We start from the raw sequence: 15,000 nt of genomic DNA, 5'->3' as shown, positions 1-15,000 counted from the left end.
AGAGACAGAGGTGAAATGGGGCAGAGAGGGGAGTGACATGCAGAGAACGACCGTGGGTGGGAATCGAACCCGGGTCTGCTGCTGGGCCCGGCCCGGGGGGGACGCCTTACCAACTGAGCTAAAGGCGCCCCCGTGATTCTTGTTGTTCTGAGTTTGTACATTTCATGGTTGAATGCACTTAATGGAAGTCGCTTTGGATAAAAGACTCAGCTAAATGTAATGTAATGTTTCCTTCCAGTGAAGAAGCTATGAGGAACGCAGTAACCCCACAATAATTAATAATTATCAAATCAAAATCAAATCAGTTTTATTTGTATAGCCCAAAATCACAGATACATTTGTCTCAGTGGGCTTTACATTCCATAATTATCCAGTTAATTATATATACAGTGCTTCATAATAACTTTATCTTCAATTCATAAATTCATACATGCAAGACATACATACAAATCAAAATTATGTTTATCCCCGACACACGGTGCAATAGGAACACACACACACACATGCACACACACACACACGGTGTAATAGGAACACACACACACACGGTGCAATAGGAACACACACACACACATGCACACACACACACACACACACACACACACACACACACACACACACACACACACACACACACACACACACACACACACACACACACGGTGTAATAGGAACACACACACACACGGTGCAATAGGAACACACGCACACACACACACACACACACACGCACACACACACACACACATGCACACACACACACACACACACACACACACACACACACACACACACACACACACACACACACACACACACACACACACACACACACACACACACACACACACACACACACGGTGCAATAGGAACACACACACACACACACACACACACACACACACACACACACACAGGTGCAATAGGAACAATACAATAAGATAAAGATAAACAGTATTTCCAGTAGATACATTCTGAATACTAACTGGTGAAGTTATTTGAATCTTTTCCGTTTTTCTTCCAGTGAAGAAGCGATGAGGAACGCAGGAACCGCTCACACCAAGTCCAGCAACGACATGGAGAACCACGTCTACGTCAAGGCCAAGTCCAGGGTGAGTCTCTACTGTCACTCAGTGCGTTTCCATGGCACAACTAGATTGGATTATCACATATATCGAACAAGACACTCGAACGGACCACGTCACTTGTCTGAGTATACATGGCCTTTCAGAAATCGGATAAATGTCCGATGCATGGCTGTCTCCACTATGCTAGGTGGCGCTGTAGCCCTTTCAACCATGCTTTCAACAAGTGGTTTTAGAGCCACGTCCGGTTCTCTTCCGTCAATAACCCATGGTGTAGCCTATCACGCGCAGGCACACAAGCACAGAACGAGAAGTCCGATATGCGATATCCGATCCAGGGTTCAACATAACTTTTTTTTCCTACTGGCCCGCCGGGCCAGTGGATCTGAGTTTTACTGGCCCCTTGTATATTTTCACTGGCCCTGCACACACTTTTTTTTTCTTCATAATTTAGTGTCAATAATTATAATACCTGTATTAGAAAAATAAAGAAAGATAACCAGATCTAAAGGGAATATCTATACTGTAACAGTATAGATATTCCCTTTAGATTTGGTTATTTTTATTTTAGTTAATTATATGAAATGTTGATATTGCTCATACACATAATATAAAACCAGGCAAACATATTGAATTAGAAGCCTACAACTGAAAGTATGTTGAAAGAGTCGGCCAGTATTTTAAAGTCCAGTAGTTTGATTTTATGATTTTTGATTGTTTTTATTCTTGAATTTGGGCAGTTTAATGAATAGTTCACCTGCAGAAGTCATGTTCAAACATAAAAAAAAAAATAAGAGATGAAGGTCTGATCATTCTTTGTGGTGTGGTAGGCTGTTTTTATTACTTTCTCTATATGCATTAGGGATGTGAATGTGTCGACCGAATGACCGGTTTTCCACTTGCGCTCAAGTTGACTTTAAAAATAGAATAGAAATACGAAAATCAGGGGGTTATGCCGTTTTTTTAATGGGATATTTCACCGTGTATGTGAGTTCACGTCTGGTCGTGAGCGCGCTGCAGCAGTGTCACTTCTCCATGAAGTGTCAGCTTCACATTAAGAGTCCGGTGTGGGACCATTTTTTCAAACTATTGATAAAAAACCATGCAGTGCAAAATATGCAGCACAAGTTAAACGCTCGTCTAAGACTAAGACGTTAAATCACCTTAGAAACACACAATGCCTTCGTCCGATCACAGCAGCGTTTCACCGTGTGATCTCGCCAGCGAGTGAGCCGCCGCGCAGATGAACTGTGGTTTGTGGCTAAAATAATAACCGGGGATATTCTCCCCGTTAGCGATTTCAATGGGAAAGACTTCCGCGATTTGATTGAATGTCTCGAGCCTGAAAACACAGTGCCAAACTGCGCGACTATAGGAACTGTACAGTGAGCGGAGTCCCTTCGTTCGTTTCTGTCTACAACCGACACAATCACCGGAGACGCATTCACAGCGTTTAAATAACGCCTCTCATTTGTATTACCATTGGGGCTTGTATGCAAATACTGTAACATTACGGTGGCAGATAAAGGAAAAGCGCAGTTATCACTTTCTGCACCTCAACCTCTGCTGTGGGAAGAAAGAAAGGGGGCAAAGCAAGTCGATTGATGTGTCGACTCGCAGGCGGACGATAGGCAGCTCTGCCAACGGAGCGAGAGTGCACCCGCTTCTTGCTCTGCCTGTCAAAACGCCCACGCATCGGTTGTCCACTGGCCTTTCATTAAAAAATATATTTTATATTAGGTTTATTATATTGAGTCTTAAATAAACACTGCTTTCATTACGACTCTCAACGCGCATTTCAATGAACCATGATAGTCTACAAAAAAGGTAATCTACAAAAAGATACTGAACTGTGATTGGCCAGTCACTGGCCCGGGCGGGACAGTGACTGGCCAATCAACTTGCCCTGCATATGATTTTACTGGCCCCGGGCCATCGGGCTATACGTTATGTCGAACCCTGCGATCCCTGTATACATGCAGAGAGAAAGCCGACAATGAACGAATTATCTAGGTGTTCTTATCCTACTTCTCTTGTCCGTTAATGTGCCGATTTGTGTGCGAAGTAGATCGGATAAAGGTGTTTACATGCAGTTTAAAAGTCCTGTTGAGGTCTTATTCCTTTAGTATTCGGGGGCGACCGTGGCTCAGGTGGTTAAGCGGGTTGGCCAATGATCCAAGGGTTGGCGGTTCAATCCCCGCCCTGCCACCTGTGTCATGGTTGTTGTGTCCTTGGGCAAGACACTTCACCCACCTTGCCTCGTGTGAATGTGTATGACTGCTGTATGTTTGAGGTGGTGGTCTGAGGGGCCGTAGGCGCTGAATGGCAGCCACGCCTCCGTCAGTCTGCCCCAGGGCAGCTGTGGCTACTATGGTAGTTTACCACCACCAGTATGACTGTGTGTGAATGAATGGAACCTGGAACCCTGTAAAGAGCTTTGAGTGCCTTGAAAAGCGCTATATAAATCCAATCCATTATTCATTAGTTATCTGATTATGAGTCCTTTGCACCGTCCTTTAGGAAAAAAAATTAACATTTTTAATTGGACTTTTCTATATATTTTATTATATTGAGTGTTGCCCTTTAAGAGCAAATGGTTAACCCAAGTCAAATTCCTTGTTTTTCTACTTTACCTGGACGACAACAAACATATTGTAAAAAGAAGAAAAAAATCCATTCCAAGACGCTCTTAATGTGTTTTATTTATTTATTTAAAAGTTTTTTTTATTGGTGAGAAGCATGAATAAACAAATGCAGTGCTCTATATACAGGTCACAGTTTTCACATCATTTTTGTATTCCCCCCCCCCACCCCCCTCCCCCCTCTGAATATGTTTTAACGAGTCTAACAAGATGTCTTTCCCTTAGGAGGAGTATTTATCACTGGTGGCGAGGCTGATCATACATTTCAGAGACATTCGTAAGTAACATTTATCCCACCAAGACCTCAAAATTCAAAATACAAGTTTGAATTTCATATATCCTAGATTCATTACACATAAGATGAAGTATGTCAAGGCTTTTTTATTTTTATTTTTTGTTTAGTAAATTAATTAATAAATAAAGTAACGACTGTGTCTCAGTTGGTAGAGCGGGTCGGCCGATGATCAAAGGGATGGAGGTTCGATTCCCGCCCTGCCACCTGTGTCATAGTTGTTGTGTCCTTGGGCAAGACACTTCACCCACCTTGCCTCGTGTGAATGTCGATAGTTAGCCTGCTGCTATCGGTGTATGAATGTGGGTGTATGAATGTGTGTGTGAATGGTAACGTGGGAAAGGAAAACAGGTCTCCCTTGTAAAAGAGTCTTCTGTCTCAATGGGATTTACCTGTATGAATAAAGGTTAAAAAAAAAAGAAAAAAAGTAAAAATGGCTTGAACTATTTTTGCAGTTTGTGTTCATTCAGACGAAGCTACTCAAAACTTGTGTCTTTTTTTACAGACAAGAAGACACTTGGCGGTCCAGGTATGTGGAACTTTGCTTTGGTTCCTCCTTTGGGTTTTCTTTGCTGTTTTCTGTCCTCTGCTGAATCTGCCAGTACTAGGGCTGTCACTTTCTCCAAAAATTAAGTTTGAACGAATTTAAAATGACCTGTAATTCGTTTGATTATATTCGAATATATATATATACACAGCTCTGGAAAAAAATTACGGTACGTCTCCAAATGTTCAGTGTCTCTTGTTTTACTATTTATAGGCATATATTTGAGTAAATATAAATTTAGAGATAAAGATTTAAGAAAAATCCAGACTGGTCTCTGAATATTTCCCGGGGCTGTATATCGAACAGGAAATTACAGTTCCATTCATGAACTTTTCAACGAACCTTCAAACAAATATTCAAATTTAGAAAAATCTAAAGTGACATTCCATCCCCTAGCCACTGCCAGACTCATGGTGATCAGGCTGTCAGCTGTGCATGGTGGAGCTGCGTAATATTGTCTGTTGAATGACCTGCATAACCAGACACAGACAGACAGACAGACAGACAGACAGACAGACAGACAGACACACAGACACACAGACACACAGACACACAGACAGACATATAGATTGGTGGAGCTGCGTAATATTGTCTGTTGAATGACCTGACTAACCAGACAGACAGACAGACACAGACAGACAGACAGACAGACAGACAGACAGACAGACAGACAGACATATAGACAGACAGACAGACAGACAGACAGACAGACAGACAGACAGACAGACAGACAGACAGACACACAGACACACAGACATACACACAGACACACAGACACACACACAGACAGACAGACACACACACACAGACGAACAGACAGATTGGTGGAGCTGCGTAATATTGTCTGTTGTCTGTTCTTCTGTTGTTTTCCCTTTAATCTTATCTACTCTTAATGGTCTCCGTCCTGTCTCCCCACACTGTCTCTCTTTATGTTTCTTTGGACGGGATGTAACTGGTCGTTTTGTTGCTCTGTTACTTGTGACATAATGACAATAAGTCTATTAGGGCTGTAACAATAACAATATGTGTATCGAACCGAGCATCACGATACAGAGGGCACGATATCCCGCACCGCGATGTGAAAAAACATATTTTATTTTATTTTATTTTATTTTATTTTATTTTATTTTATTTTATTTTATTTTATTTTATTTTATTTTATTTTATTTTATTTTATTTTATTTTATTTTATTTTATTTTATTTTATTTTATTTTATTTTATTTTATTTTATTTTATCCGTTCGTTTTTGAGAACAGGTTTGGTGAAAGAAGCTGTAGTTGTTAAGCGTTTATTTGTTTTCTAACTTGAGTTTTGGTCTACAGCGCAGTTCAATATATTTACTTTTCAACAGTATTATTTTGTTAGAGAGAAGAGAGAGATGTTATATCTTTGGTTATTTATTTATTTATTCATGTTGCTTATATTGTTCTTTTGTGTTCAAATCTGTTCAGGTTAATTGTTATTAAATTTTACATTAAGTTAAATGCTTTTCAAATTCCAAAATAATCGTTGTATGCCTATGTATCGAATCGTGGCTCAAAAAACCGTGGTACAAATCGAATCGTTAGTTTTTTGTATTGTTACAGCCCTGAACTCTATTCTTTCTTTCTTTCATTCATTGATTCATTCTTCAGATCCGATGAATGCCCTCACTAACCTGACGGGGGTCGGAGGGGGGCTGGGTCCGCGGCCGGCCGGTCCCGTGGGGGGAATGGGGGCCATGGGGCAGATGCAGATAGGCCAGCAGCATGCCATGGCTGGGGTGGCTGGGAACCCCGGAGCCAGTGAGTGTGTTTCCTACATGTGCTGTGTAGACGGGGCCCTATGATTTCCGCGACAACGAAAACTCGGAACAGAATCACGGAATTGGGCAATAGTTTAGTTTGGTTTAGTTTAGTTTCTTTATTTTAGCACACATTAACATTAATGGTGCAAGGAGGGAACAAAGCCCAATCAAATCAAATCAAATCAAATCAAATCAAATCAAATCAAATCAGTTTTATTTGTATAGCCCAAAATCACAGATACATTTGTCTCAGTGGGCTTTACATTTCATACAATATGATACAATATTGGCGCTTTTCCACCGCAAATGTAGCTCGACTCGACTCAACTCGACTCAGTTTAACTTGGTTTGGTAGCAGCACGGGTCGTTTTCCACCGAAAATAGTACCTCCTGAACGTGGGCGGGGTTGTCGTAAGGGGCTGAAAGCCAACTCCGGAGTCAAGTAGCAGAGCAGAAATTACGAGCAGTTGTTGCACTATTAACTGAACCAACCGCCAAAAACACGGATGAGAAATGTTTAAGAAAATACTCCCCTTGTATCTGTTTGCTAAAAGAAGTAGAATAATATTGCTACGGGCCGTTAAAAGGGTAGGGTTTGTGTCCTGATGTGTGACTGCCACACAGCTGTAGGGATGCATCACGTACATCCCTATGCACGTAAACACGGGCATGATAAAGTTGACTGTTAAGTGCTTGTTTCAGGATACGTGTTTTCAAATGCAAGCCGTGTCTCAGCCTGAATATTTTATTGAGGTAATCAGTGCAGTCCGAGGCTTGTAATGTAATCGCTCGCTATCATGTCTGTCCCAGCTTGCTGCTATAGGCTATTTAGCCTAGCTGCTATGTCTCCTCTCGTATGTTCAAAGTAACTTCCCCAACAGCCAACACAACTGGGTGAGCTTAGCGAATATATGGAAAAAAATCGGGTCTGTGATGCAAATCAAATGAAAGCGAGCCAAAGAAGGCTGCACGCGGCGAGACAAAATACACATAAAAGTCCCGGAGAGTTGTTGAGAATCAAGGGGAGAATAATCAACAGAATGAAGCCGGCAGACGGTAGTCTCTGGCCAATCAGCGGCCGGCCGTCTGCCGACGTCACCTTTTAGCTCGACTCAGCTCGCTTGGACCCTAGAGCAAGGCGATACCAAAAAAGCAGCCGCTAGCAGGTACCAGGTACCATGAAATTGCGGTGGAAACGCCAAAAATGCGAGTTGAGTCGAGTCGAGTCGAGCTGATACCATGCGGTGGAAAAGCGCCATTTGACACCCTGCCCTTACACCCTTAGCTCGGCTGAAAAAACTCCCAGTAAAAACCCTTTACCGGGATTAAAAAAAAAAATTGAAGAAATCTCAGGGAGAGTCGACAGAGTAAGGGATCCCTCTCCCAGGACGGACATGCTGCAATAGATGTCATAAGTAGAGAAATATCACGAAGGAATAGGCTTGTAAAAGAGTTCCACCCCTATCAATAATCACAATCAAATCATATTTATACGGCTATCAAATACACTTTAGAAAATAAGGAGACAAAGTACATAGATGATCAAAATAATCCAAATTAGATGGAAAAGGACGTGATAATTACATGTCTTCGATAGAGAAGAAATGTGGGGCAATGAAATAGAAGCTGAAAATACTGTTTTTTGTTGATATTTTTTGGGCATTTTTATGCTTTATTAATAGTGTAGAGACAGAGGTGAAATGGGGCAGAGAGGGGAGTGACATGCAGAGAACGACCGCGGGCTGGAATAGAACCCGGGTCCGCTGCTGGCCGAGGCCCATGGGGGGGGGGACGCCCTACCAACTGAGCTTAGGGCGCCCCCAAAGCTGAATATACTGTTAAACACGGAATGCCGCAGAATTTGACTTAATTTGATTAAAATTACGATATCAGGGAGAAGTGGAATATATCCAGGGGGATTCCTTCCCTGATGCCAGAACCTTCTCAACTGGCTCCTTTCTACCAAAGTATCAGCGACTCTACTCGTAGTCTCTCAGGATGACTGGGCTTCTCACTCTATCCCTGCGTTCCAATCTACATACTTCCACACTATTTAGTACGCCAGAAAAAGATTTAGGATGTCCCAATACATGCACGTCAATTGTAGCATGCTGAAAATACATAAATGCCCCCACTAACTCCAATAGCATTTTGGAGTATTCGTCTTTATTCTTGACATTTCTCGACATGATGAAAAAAAAAAAAAATCTTCCTTTCTCTCCTGTCTGTGGCCCTAAAACTCTTCTGTACTTTAGTATGTAGTGTAGTAAAAAGAAAGAGTATGTGATTTGGAACGCAGGGTATCTCTTAAGCAGACGAGATGCCAGCCACCCTCCTGAAAAAAAATATTCTCAGCCGCTTGCACCAGCGATCTAGTTCTTTCAGTCATGACCCAGCCTTCATGACCATAGGTTTAGGGTATGAAAGACTATCGACCGGTAGATCCAGAGCTTTGCCTTCCGACTCAGCTCTCTTTAAGCAAATGCAATCCGCCCCCGCTGCTCCGATTCTCAGCCAATCTCTGCTAAGCGCAAAAAAATATAATAAAAAAAAACTGAATTCTGGGAAAAATAAAGCGGATTTCATAGGGCCCCTGGTGTCTGTCTGATGTAAATGCACGTCGGAGCTTTCGGTGGATGGTGGCTGCGTCTAAACTGCCTATTTTGGTGTCACACTTTGGTCTTATTTCTCTGTCTCTGCTTTGGCTTACTGTATGTGTTTAAGTCTGTGTTAGCTCTCCCTTTAGCCATGTTCCGTAGGAGACTAGGGCTGTGTTCAAAAAGCCCTACTAACGTCCTCCCTCCTACATACTCCACATGTACATACTACATACTAAAAGCCCTACTAACGTCCTCCCTCCTACATACTCCACATGTATATACAACATACTTTCTACTTCACCATCCATTGTGTATGCGAGGTTCGTTGAGTAGGAAAAAGTATCCTATCGATGCATACACAAAATCTTCCCGGAAGTTAGTACTCATCCGGGCATTTTCTCGCCTACCCAAACTCGCATACACAACCGTCACATACTCAAATTGACTTCAAAATTAGTATGAGTAGGACTTTAGTTTGAGTAGGATGTTAGAAGGGCTTTTAGTATGAGTAGGACATAAGTAGGTCTTTTAGTATGAGTAGGATGTTAGCAGGGCTTTTAGTATGAGTAGGACGTTAGCAGGGCTTTTAGTATGAGTAGGACGTCAGTTTGAGTAGGAGGTCAGTAGGGCTTTCCTCACACAGCCCAGGTCAGTACATCATCTTCTTGTCGCTCACCCTTCAGTAGGGGGGGCCGGCCAGAACCCCATGCAGCAGCTGACCCAGGCGCAGCAGCAGTCGCTTCAGTTCCAACAGTTTCAACAGCAACAAGCTCAGCAGCAGCAGCAGCAGCAGCAGCAACAGCAGAATGCTGCCATCCAGCAACAACAACAGCAACAGTTCCAGGTGAGTTTTATACACTTTGGACTTTCTATGCACTTCACCCTAAGTGTAGATACGTATGAGCTGCTGGCCCGCTGCTGGATACAGGAATTTTTAATTAATTTTAATTTCATTAAGTAATCTTGTCTGTCTGTCTATCCGTTCATCCATCCATCTATCCGTCTGTCCGTCTGTCTGTCTGTCTGTCTGTCTGTCTGTCTGTCTGTCTGTCTGTCTGTCTGTCTGTCTGTCTGTCTGTCTGTCTGTCTATCCGTCTGTCTGTCTGTCTGTCTGTCTATCCGTCTGTCCAGGTGCAGCAGCAGTTGAGGGTTCAGCAGCTTCAGCAACAACAGCAGCATCATCAGAACCAGCAACTTCAGCAGCAGCAGCAACAACAACAACAACAACAACAACAACAACAACAACAGGTCCAGAACCAGCAACAACAGAACCAGGTACGCAGCCATGCCAACAGCAAAGAACACACTGACCAGTAACCATGAGATCTCTGGTTCCTCCTCCCAGTAACCATGGGATCTCTGGTTCCTCCTCCCAGTAACCATGAGGTCTCTGGTTCCTCCCAGTAACCATGAGGTCTCTGGTTCCTCCTCCCAGTAACCATGAGGTCTCTGGTTCCTCCTCCCAGTAACCATGAGGTCTCTGGTTCCACCTCCCAGTAACCATGAGGTCGCTGGTTCCTCCTCCCAGTAACCATGAGGTCTCTGGTTCCTCCTCCCAGTAACCATGAGGTCTCTGGTTCCTCCTCCCAGTAACCATGAGGTCTCTGGTTCCTCCTCCCAGTAACCATGAGGTCTCTGGTTCCTCCTCCCAGTAACCATGAGGTCTCTGGTTCCTCCTCCCAGTAACCATGAGGTCTCTGGTTCCTCCTCCCAGTAACCATGAGGTCTCTGGTTCCTCCTCCCAGTAACCATAAGGTATCTGGTTCCTCCTCCCAGTAACCATGAGGTCTCTGGTTCCTCCTCCCAGTAACCATGAGGTCTCTGGTTCCTCCTCCCAGTAACCATGAGGTCTCTGGTTCCTCCTCCCAGTAACCATGAGGTCTCTGGTTCCTCCTCCCAGTAACCATGAGGTCTCTGGTTCCTCCCAGTAACCATGAGGTCTCTGGTTCCTCCCAGTAACCATGAGGTCTCTGGTTGGATCCCCTATGAAGTAGAAAACTGAAGAGGAGATATGTGAAAAGACAACTTTCAATGTGTCTTGTGTAACCTAAAGCTGGGGTGGAGGATTTGGGGAGAAAATAGCAGTTGGGATAGAGATTCGAATCCAAATACCTCAACCGCTCCACTTGTTCTCTTTGGTCCCTCCCCTATGGTCCCTCCCTGACACACTCTACACCAACAACGTTGTGCCAAAGTGAATGGACAGTCCCAACAGCCAATAAGAACAGAGAATCGGAGCCTCGTTCTGATTGGTCAAAGTGTACCGCTCAATCAGAAATCACATACCCCAGCTTTAACTAAACTGTCCTTCCCAATCTTTACCCCCAGATGCACCAGACCAGGATTCAGCAGCAGCAGCAGCAGCAAATGGTGCAACTGCAGCTCCAGCAGCAACATGCGCAAGCCCAGGCCCAAGCGCAGGCCCAGGCCCAGGCCCAAGCGCAGGCCCAGTCCATACAACACATGGTTCAACAACAGCAGCAGCATCAGCAACAACAGGTGACATACATTCATCAATATCCTTTCTTTAAAGTAGCTACAAGGAACTTTTGAATGTTTACGAAAGTCACATTTTTCCTGTGATGACCATACGTAACATGTAAAGGCAAGCGAGACCATCAGTGCAAAGGATGCTATTTTTGAGGTAGTTTTTCTTTATGCCTTTGTCATGGATATACGCTCACCCAGGAACAACAGCTGGACACTACCGCTTTTGTCCAAAGGGGGCGCTAGAATGAACAAAACTTAAAAGTTCCTCGTAGCCATTTTAAAAGTAAAAATACATTGCGCGTGCCTCTGTCTGTTTGTGTGTGTCTGCGTCTGTGTGTGTGTCAGCCCCCGTGTGTCTCTGTCTGTGCGCCTGTGTGTGCGTCTGTGTGTGTCTGTGTGTGCGCCTGTGTGTGTGTGTGTTTGCCTGTCTGTCTGTCTGTCTGTCTGTCTGTCTGTCTGTCTGTCTGTCTGTGTCTGTCTGTCTGTGTGCCTCTGCCTCTGTGTGTGTCTGTCTATCTGTCTGTGTGCCTCTGCCTCTGTGTGTGTCTGTCTATCTGTCTGTCTGTATGTATGTCTGTCTGTGTGCCTCTGCCTCTGTGTTTGCCTGTCTGTCTGTCTGTCTGTCTGTCTGTATGTATGTCTGTCTGTCTGTGTGCCTCTGCCTCTGTGTGTGTCTGTCTGTCTGTCTGTCTGTCTGTCTGTGTGTCTCTGTGTGTGTGTCTGTCTGTCTGTCTGTATGTATGTCTGTCTGTCTATCTGCCTGTCTGTGTGCCTGTGTGTATAATGCTGTTATTTCACTCCCGTTGTCCGTGGTCCAGGTCCAGTCTCAGCCTCAGCCGGGCCAGATGCAGCAGCAGCAGCCGCCTCCGGGCATCACCCCTCAGTCTCTGGCCGGACAGATGACCGCCGCACAGCACGTCCCCATCAACACACTCACACAGCAGCAGCAACAACAGCAACACCAACTCAAGATCCAGGCATTCCAGGTAAGACAGACATACTTTATTAAAAAAAATTCAATAAAAAAATGTTTTGGGATGAAAAAAATACATATTTTATAATTTATTTAAATTTAAATTTAAATTTAAATTTAAATTTTTATTTTTATTTTTATTTTTATTTTTATTTTTATTTTTATTTTTATTTTTATTTTTATTTTTATTTTTATTTTTATTTTTGCACCGTGGTAAGACAGGCATAATTCAATAAGGTTAATTGAGTCTGACTTGGTAAATGAACTTGTATGTTCATGTAAACAGAACTAGTATTCATGTGTTTGTACTTGGACATGTTGAAGAAGACTGCAGGAAGTGGTTGCAATATGTCAAAGTCAAATGTATTTCTATAGCACATTTAAAAACAACATCAGTCGACCACAGTGCTGAACAAGATACAATACAAAACAACATAGAAGATACATGAGGAAAAAAAGTTAGGAGTGTCAAAGTCTCAACTTGTGTTAAAGGCCAATGCAACAAAAGTGAGTCTTCAGCAACGTATTAAACTGTTCAACTTTACAGGGATCCAGGTTCTATTCTTTCACACACACACACAGTCATACTGGTAAACTACGTCAAGGTACTAACAATGAATACTAGTCTGTTTACATGAACATACAGGTTAAAGGTGCAGTGTGTAATATGACATCATCAAGAAAGTTCTAGAATGCAACGCTCCCTGGGTAACCCCACCCCTTTCGAATAATAACAGAAGCTACAGTGGCCTTCAAGGACAAGAACAATTCTACATTTTAAACAATGCACCTGATGACATTCCAACTATGACACTTTCAAGATGGCGGCACTATGCCTTGGTCCAAAATATGCAGAAATATGGACATATAAGAGCCTTTCTAAGGGAAAAAATAATAATTAAAAAAAAAAATTCAGCTATTATGCACTAAATTAAATGTACTTATGGATATTATAATTACTTTCTACAAAATCTGCTAGGAAATAAAACCCAAAATTCTACACACTGCAGACCTGCATATATGTCCATATTTCTGCATATTTTTGACCAAGGCCTAGTGCCGCCATCTTGAAAGTGTCATAGTTGGAATGTCATCAGGTGCATTGTTTAAAATGTAGAATTGTTCTTGTCCTTGAAGGCCACTGTAGCTTCTGTTATTATTCTAAAGGGTTGGGGTTACCCAGGGAGCGCTGCATTCTAGAACTTTGTAGAACTTTCTTGATGATGTCATATTACACACTGCACCTTTAAGACATACTTTTTTTAGAATAAATTTTCTCTAAATATTGTTAATATTGTTCATCTTTCTCTTCTTCTTCATTTTATTGTATTGCTCCTATTGCCCCGTGCGTCGGAGATAAACCTCATTTTGAATCTTATGTTTGTCTCGTGTATCAGAAAGAATTGATCTTAAAGTTTGACGACCATGTTGCTGTTGTAATGGAAATTTAAACCAAGCCACCACATGTGTATGGAAAAACACCATTGCTTACCCAGCCCTCTGCTTGCATGCTTTGCTGTGTGTGTCTGTCTGTCTGTCTGTCTGTCTGTCTGTCTGTCTGTCTGTCTGTCTGTCTGTCTGTCTGTCTGTCTGTCTGTCTGTCTGTCTGTCTGTGCCCTATCTGTGTGTGTGTGTGTGTGTGAAAGCAGGCCCGTGCAGCCTTGCAGCAGCAGCAGCAGCAAGCCGCCCAGCAAGCGGCCGCTCAGGCTCAGCTGGCGGCCGCCGGGCCCGGACAGGTGAGACCGCAGGCGCCGCGAGCTCAGGTGCTTTCAATGTCTCTACGTCTCTATGTCTCTACTATGAATGAAACACACAACGATTAAAGGTGCACTGTGTAGTTTCAGAGGAGGGGGTTTGTTTACATTCACAGAGCCTGTAGTGAATAATAATAATTCTTTATTTTTAGACCCAGGGGGATCCATATCACTACAAACTATAAAGAAAAACACAGAGTAAAAAGTACAAAGTTAGTTTACTAAACATGATTTCTCCACAGGTAGTTCTTAGTGTTGAATAATTCTATCATCATAACTCAAAACTAAATTATTTTGAGGAACCTGGAACCAAACGTAAGACTAGAATATGTTTGTCAACCAAACTGCGGGCCCTGCTGCTGTAAACAACAACAGTGAAACAGTAACTTTTCAGGAAGCTTTCTAACTTCAAACAGTGTTCCAGGGATCACATTTTCCTGTGAGGAAAGTTTGTTTATTCAGTTATGAGAATAAATCTTAGAAAATGTTTCACTTCTCTGACACACCCAGAGATACATAGTGCACCTTTTACAACAGTTCTAGTCCTTCGATGTTCGAGTCAGTGATTCTGGAGAACGCTTGTCGACATATTTATGAATTTCTCCTCACCATCTGCTAGCTGTCCGTACTGTGTGTGCTGAAAATATTTATATATTTTTATTTATTTTTTATTTTTTTGCATTTTCAAGCTTTATTAGACAGTACTGAGTTGAAATGGGGAGACAGAGAGAGAGAGAGGGGGGATGACCTACAGTAAAGGTTCACGGGTCGGATTTGAACCCCGCTGAAAATGTTTTAATAAACAGCCTAGGTTCTGTAAACTGCTACAG

At 42.8% G+C, this 15,000-nt stretch overlaps 1 protein-coding gene across 1 annotated transcript in view; it reads left to right on the top strand.

Annotated features, from left to right (window-relative positions):
* The window catches only part of LOC307262953 (mediator of RNA polymerase II transcription subunit 15-like), a 31,189-nt gene that overhangs the window by 1,022 nt on the left and 15,167 nt on the right, over positions 1-15,000 (top strand). Inside the window, 9 exon segments of the mRNA XM_080043974.1 lie at positions 1,025-1,112; positions 3,953-4,004; positions 4,525-4,548; positions 6,202-6,351; positions 9,637-9,797; positions 10,085-10,228; positions 11,282-11,452; positions 12,262-12,429; positions 14,066-14,179. Of these exon segments, the coding sequence (XP_079900100.1) occupies positions 1,025-1,112; positions 3,953-4,004; positions 4,525-4,548; positions 6,202-6,351; positions 9,637-9,797; positions 10,085-10,228; positions 11,282-11,452; positions 12,262-12,429; positions 14,066-14,179 (1,072 nt within the window).

This window comes from Ammodytes marinus (assembly GCF_949987685.1).
Source record: "Ammodytes marinus genome assembly, chromosome: 16".
NCBI classification, from domain to species: domain Eukaryota; kingdom Metazoa; phylum Chordata; class Actinopteri; order Uranoscopiformes; family Ammodytidae; genus Ammodytes; species Ammodytes marinus.
The sequence above is the reverse complement of the archived record's forward strand: the minus strand, read 5'-3'. Positions and strand labels throughout refer to the sequence as shown.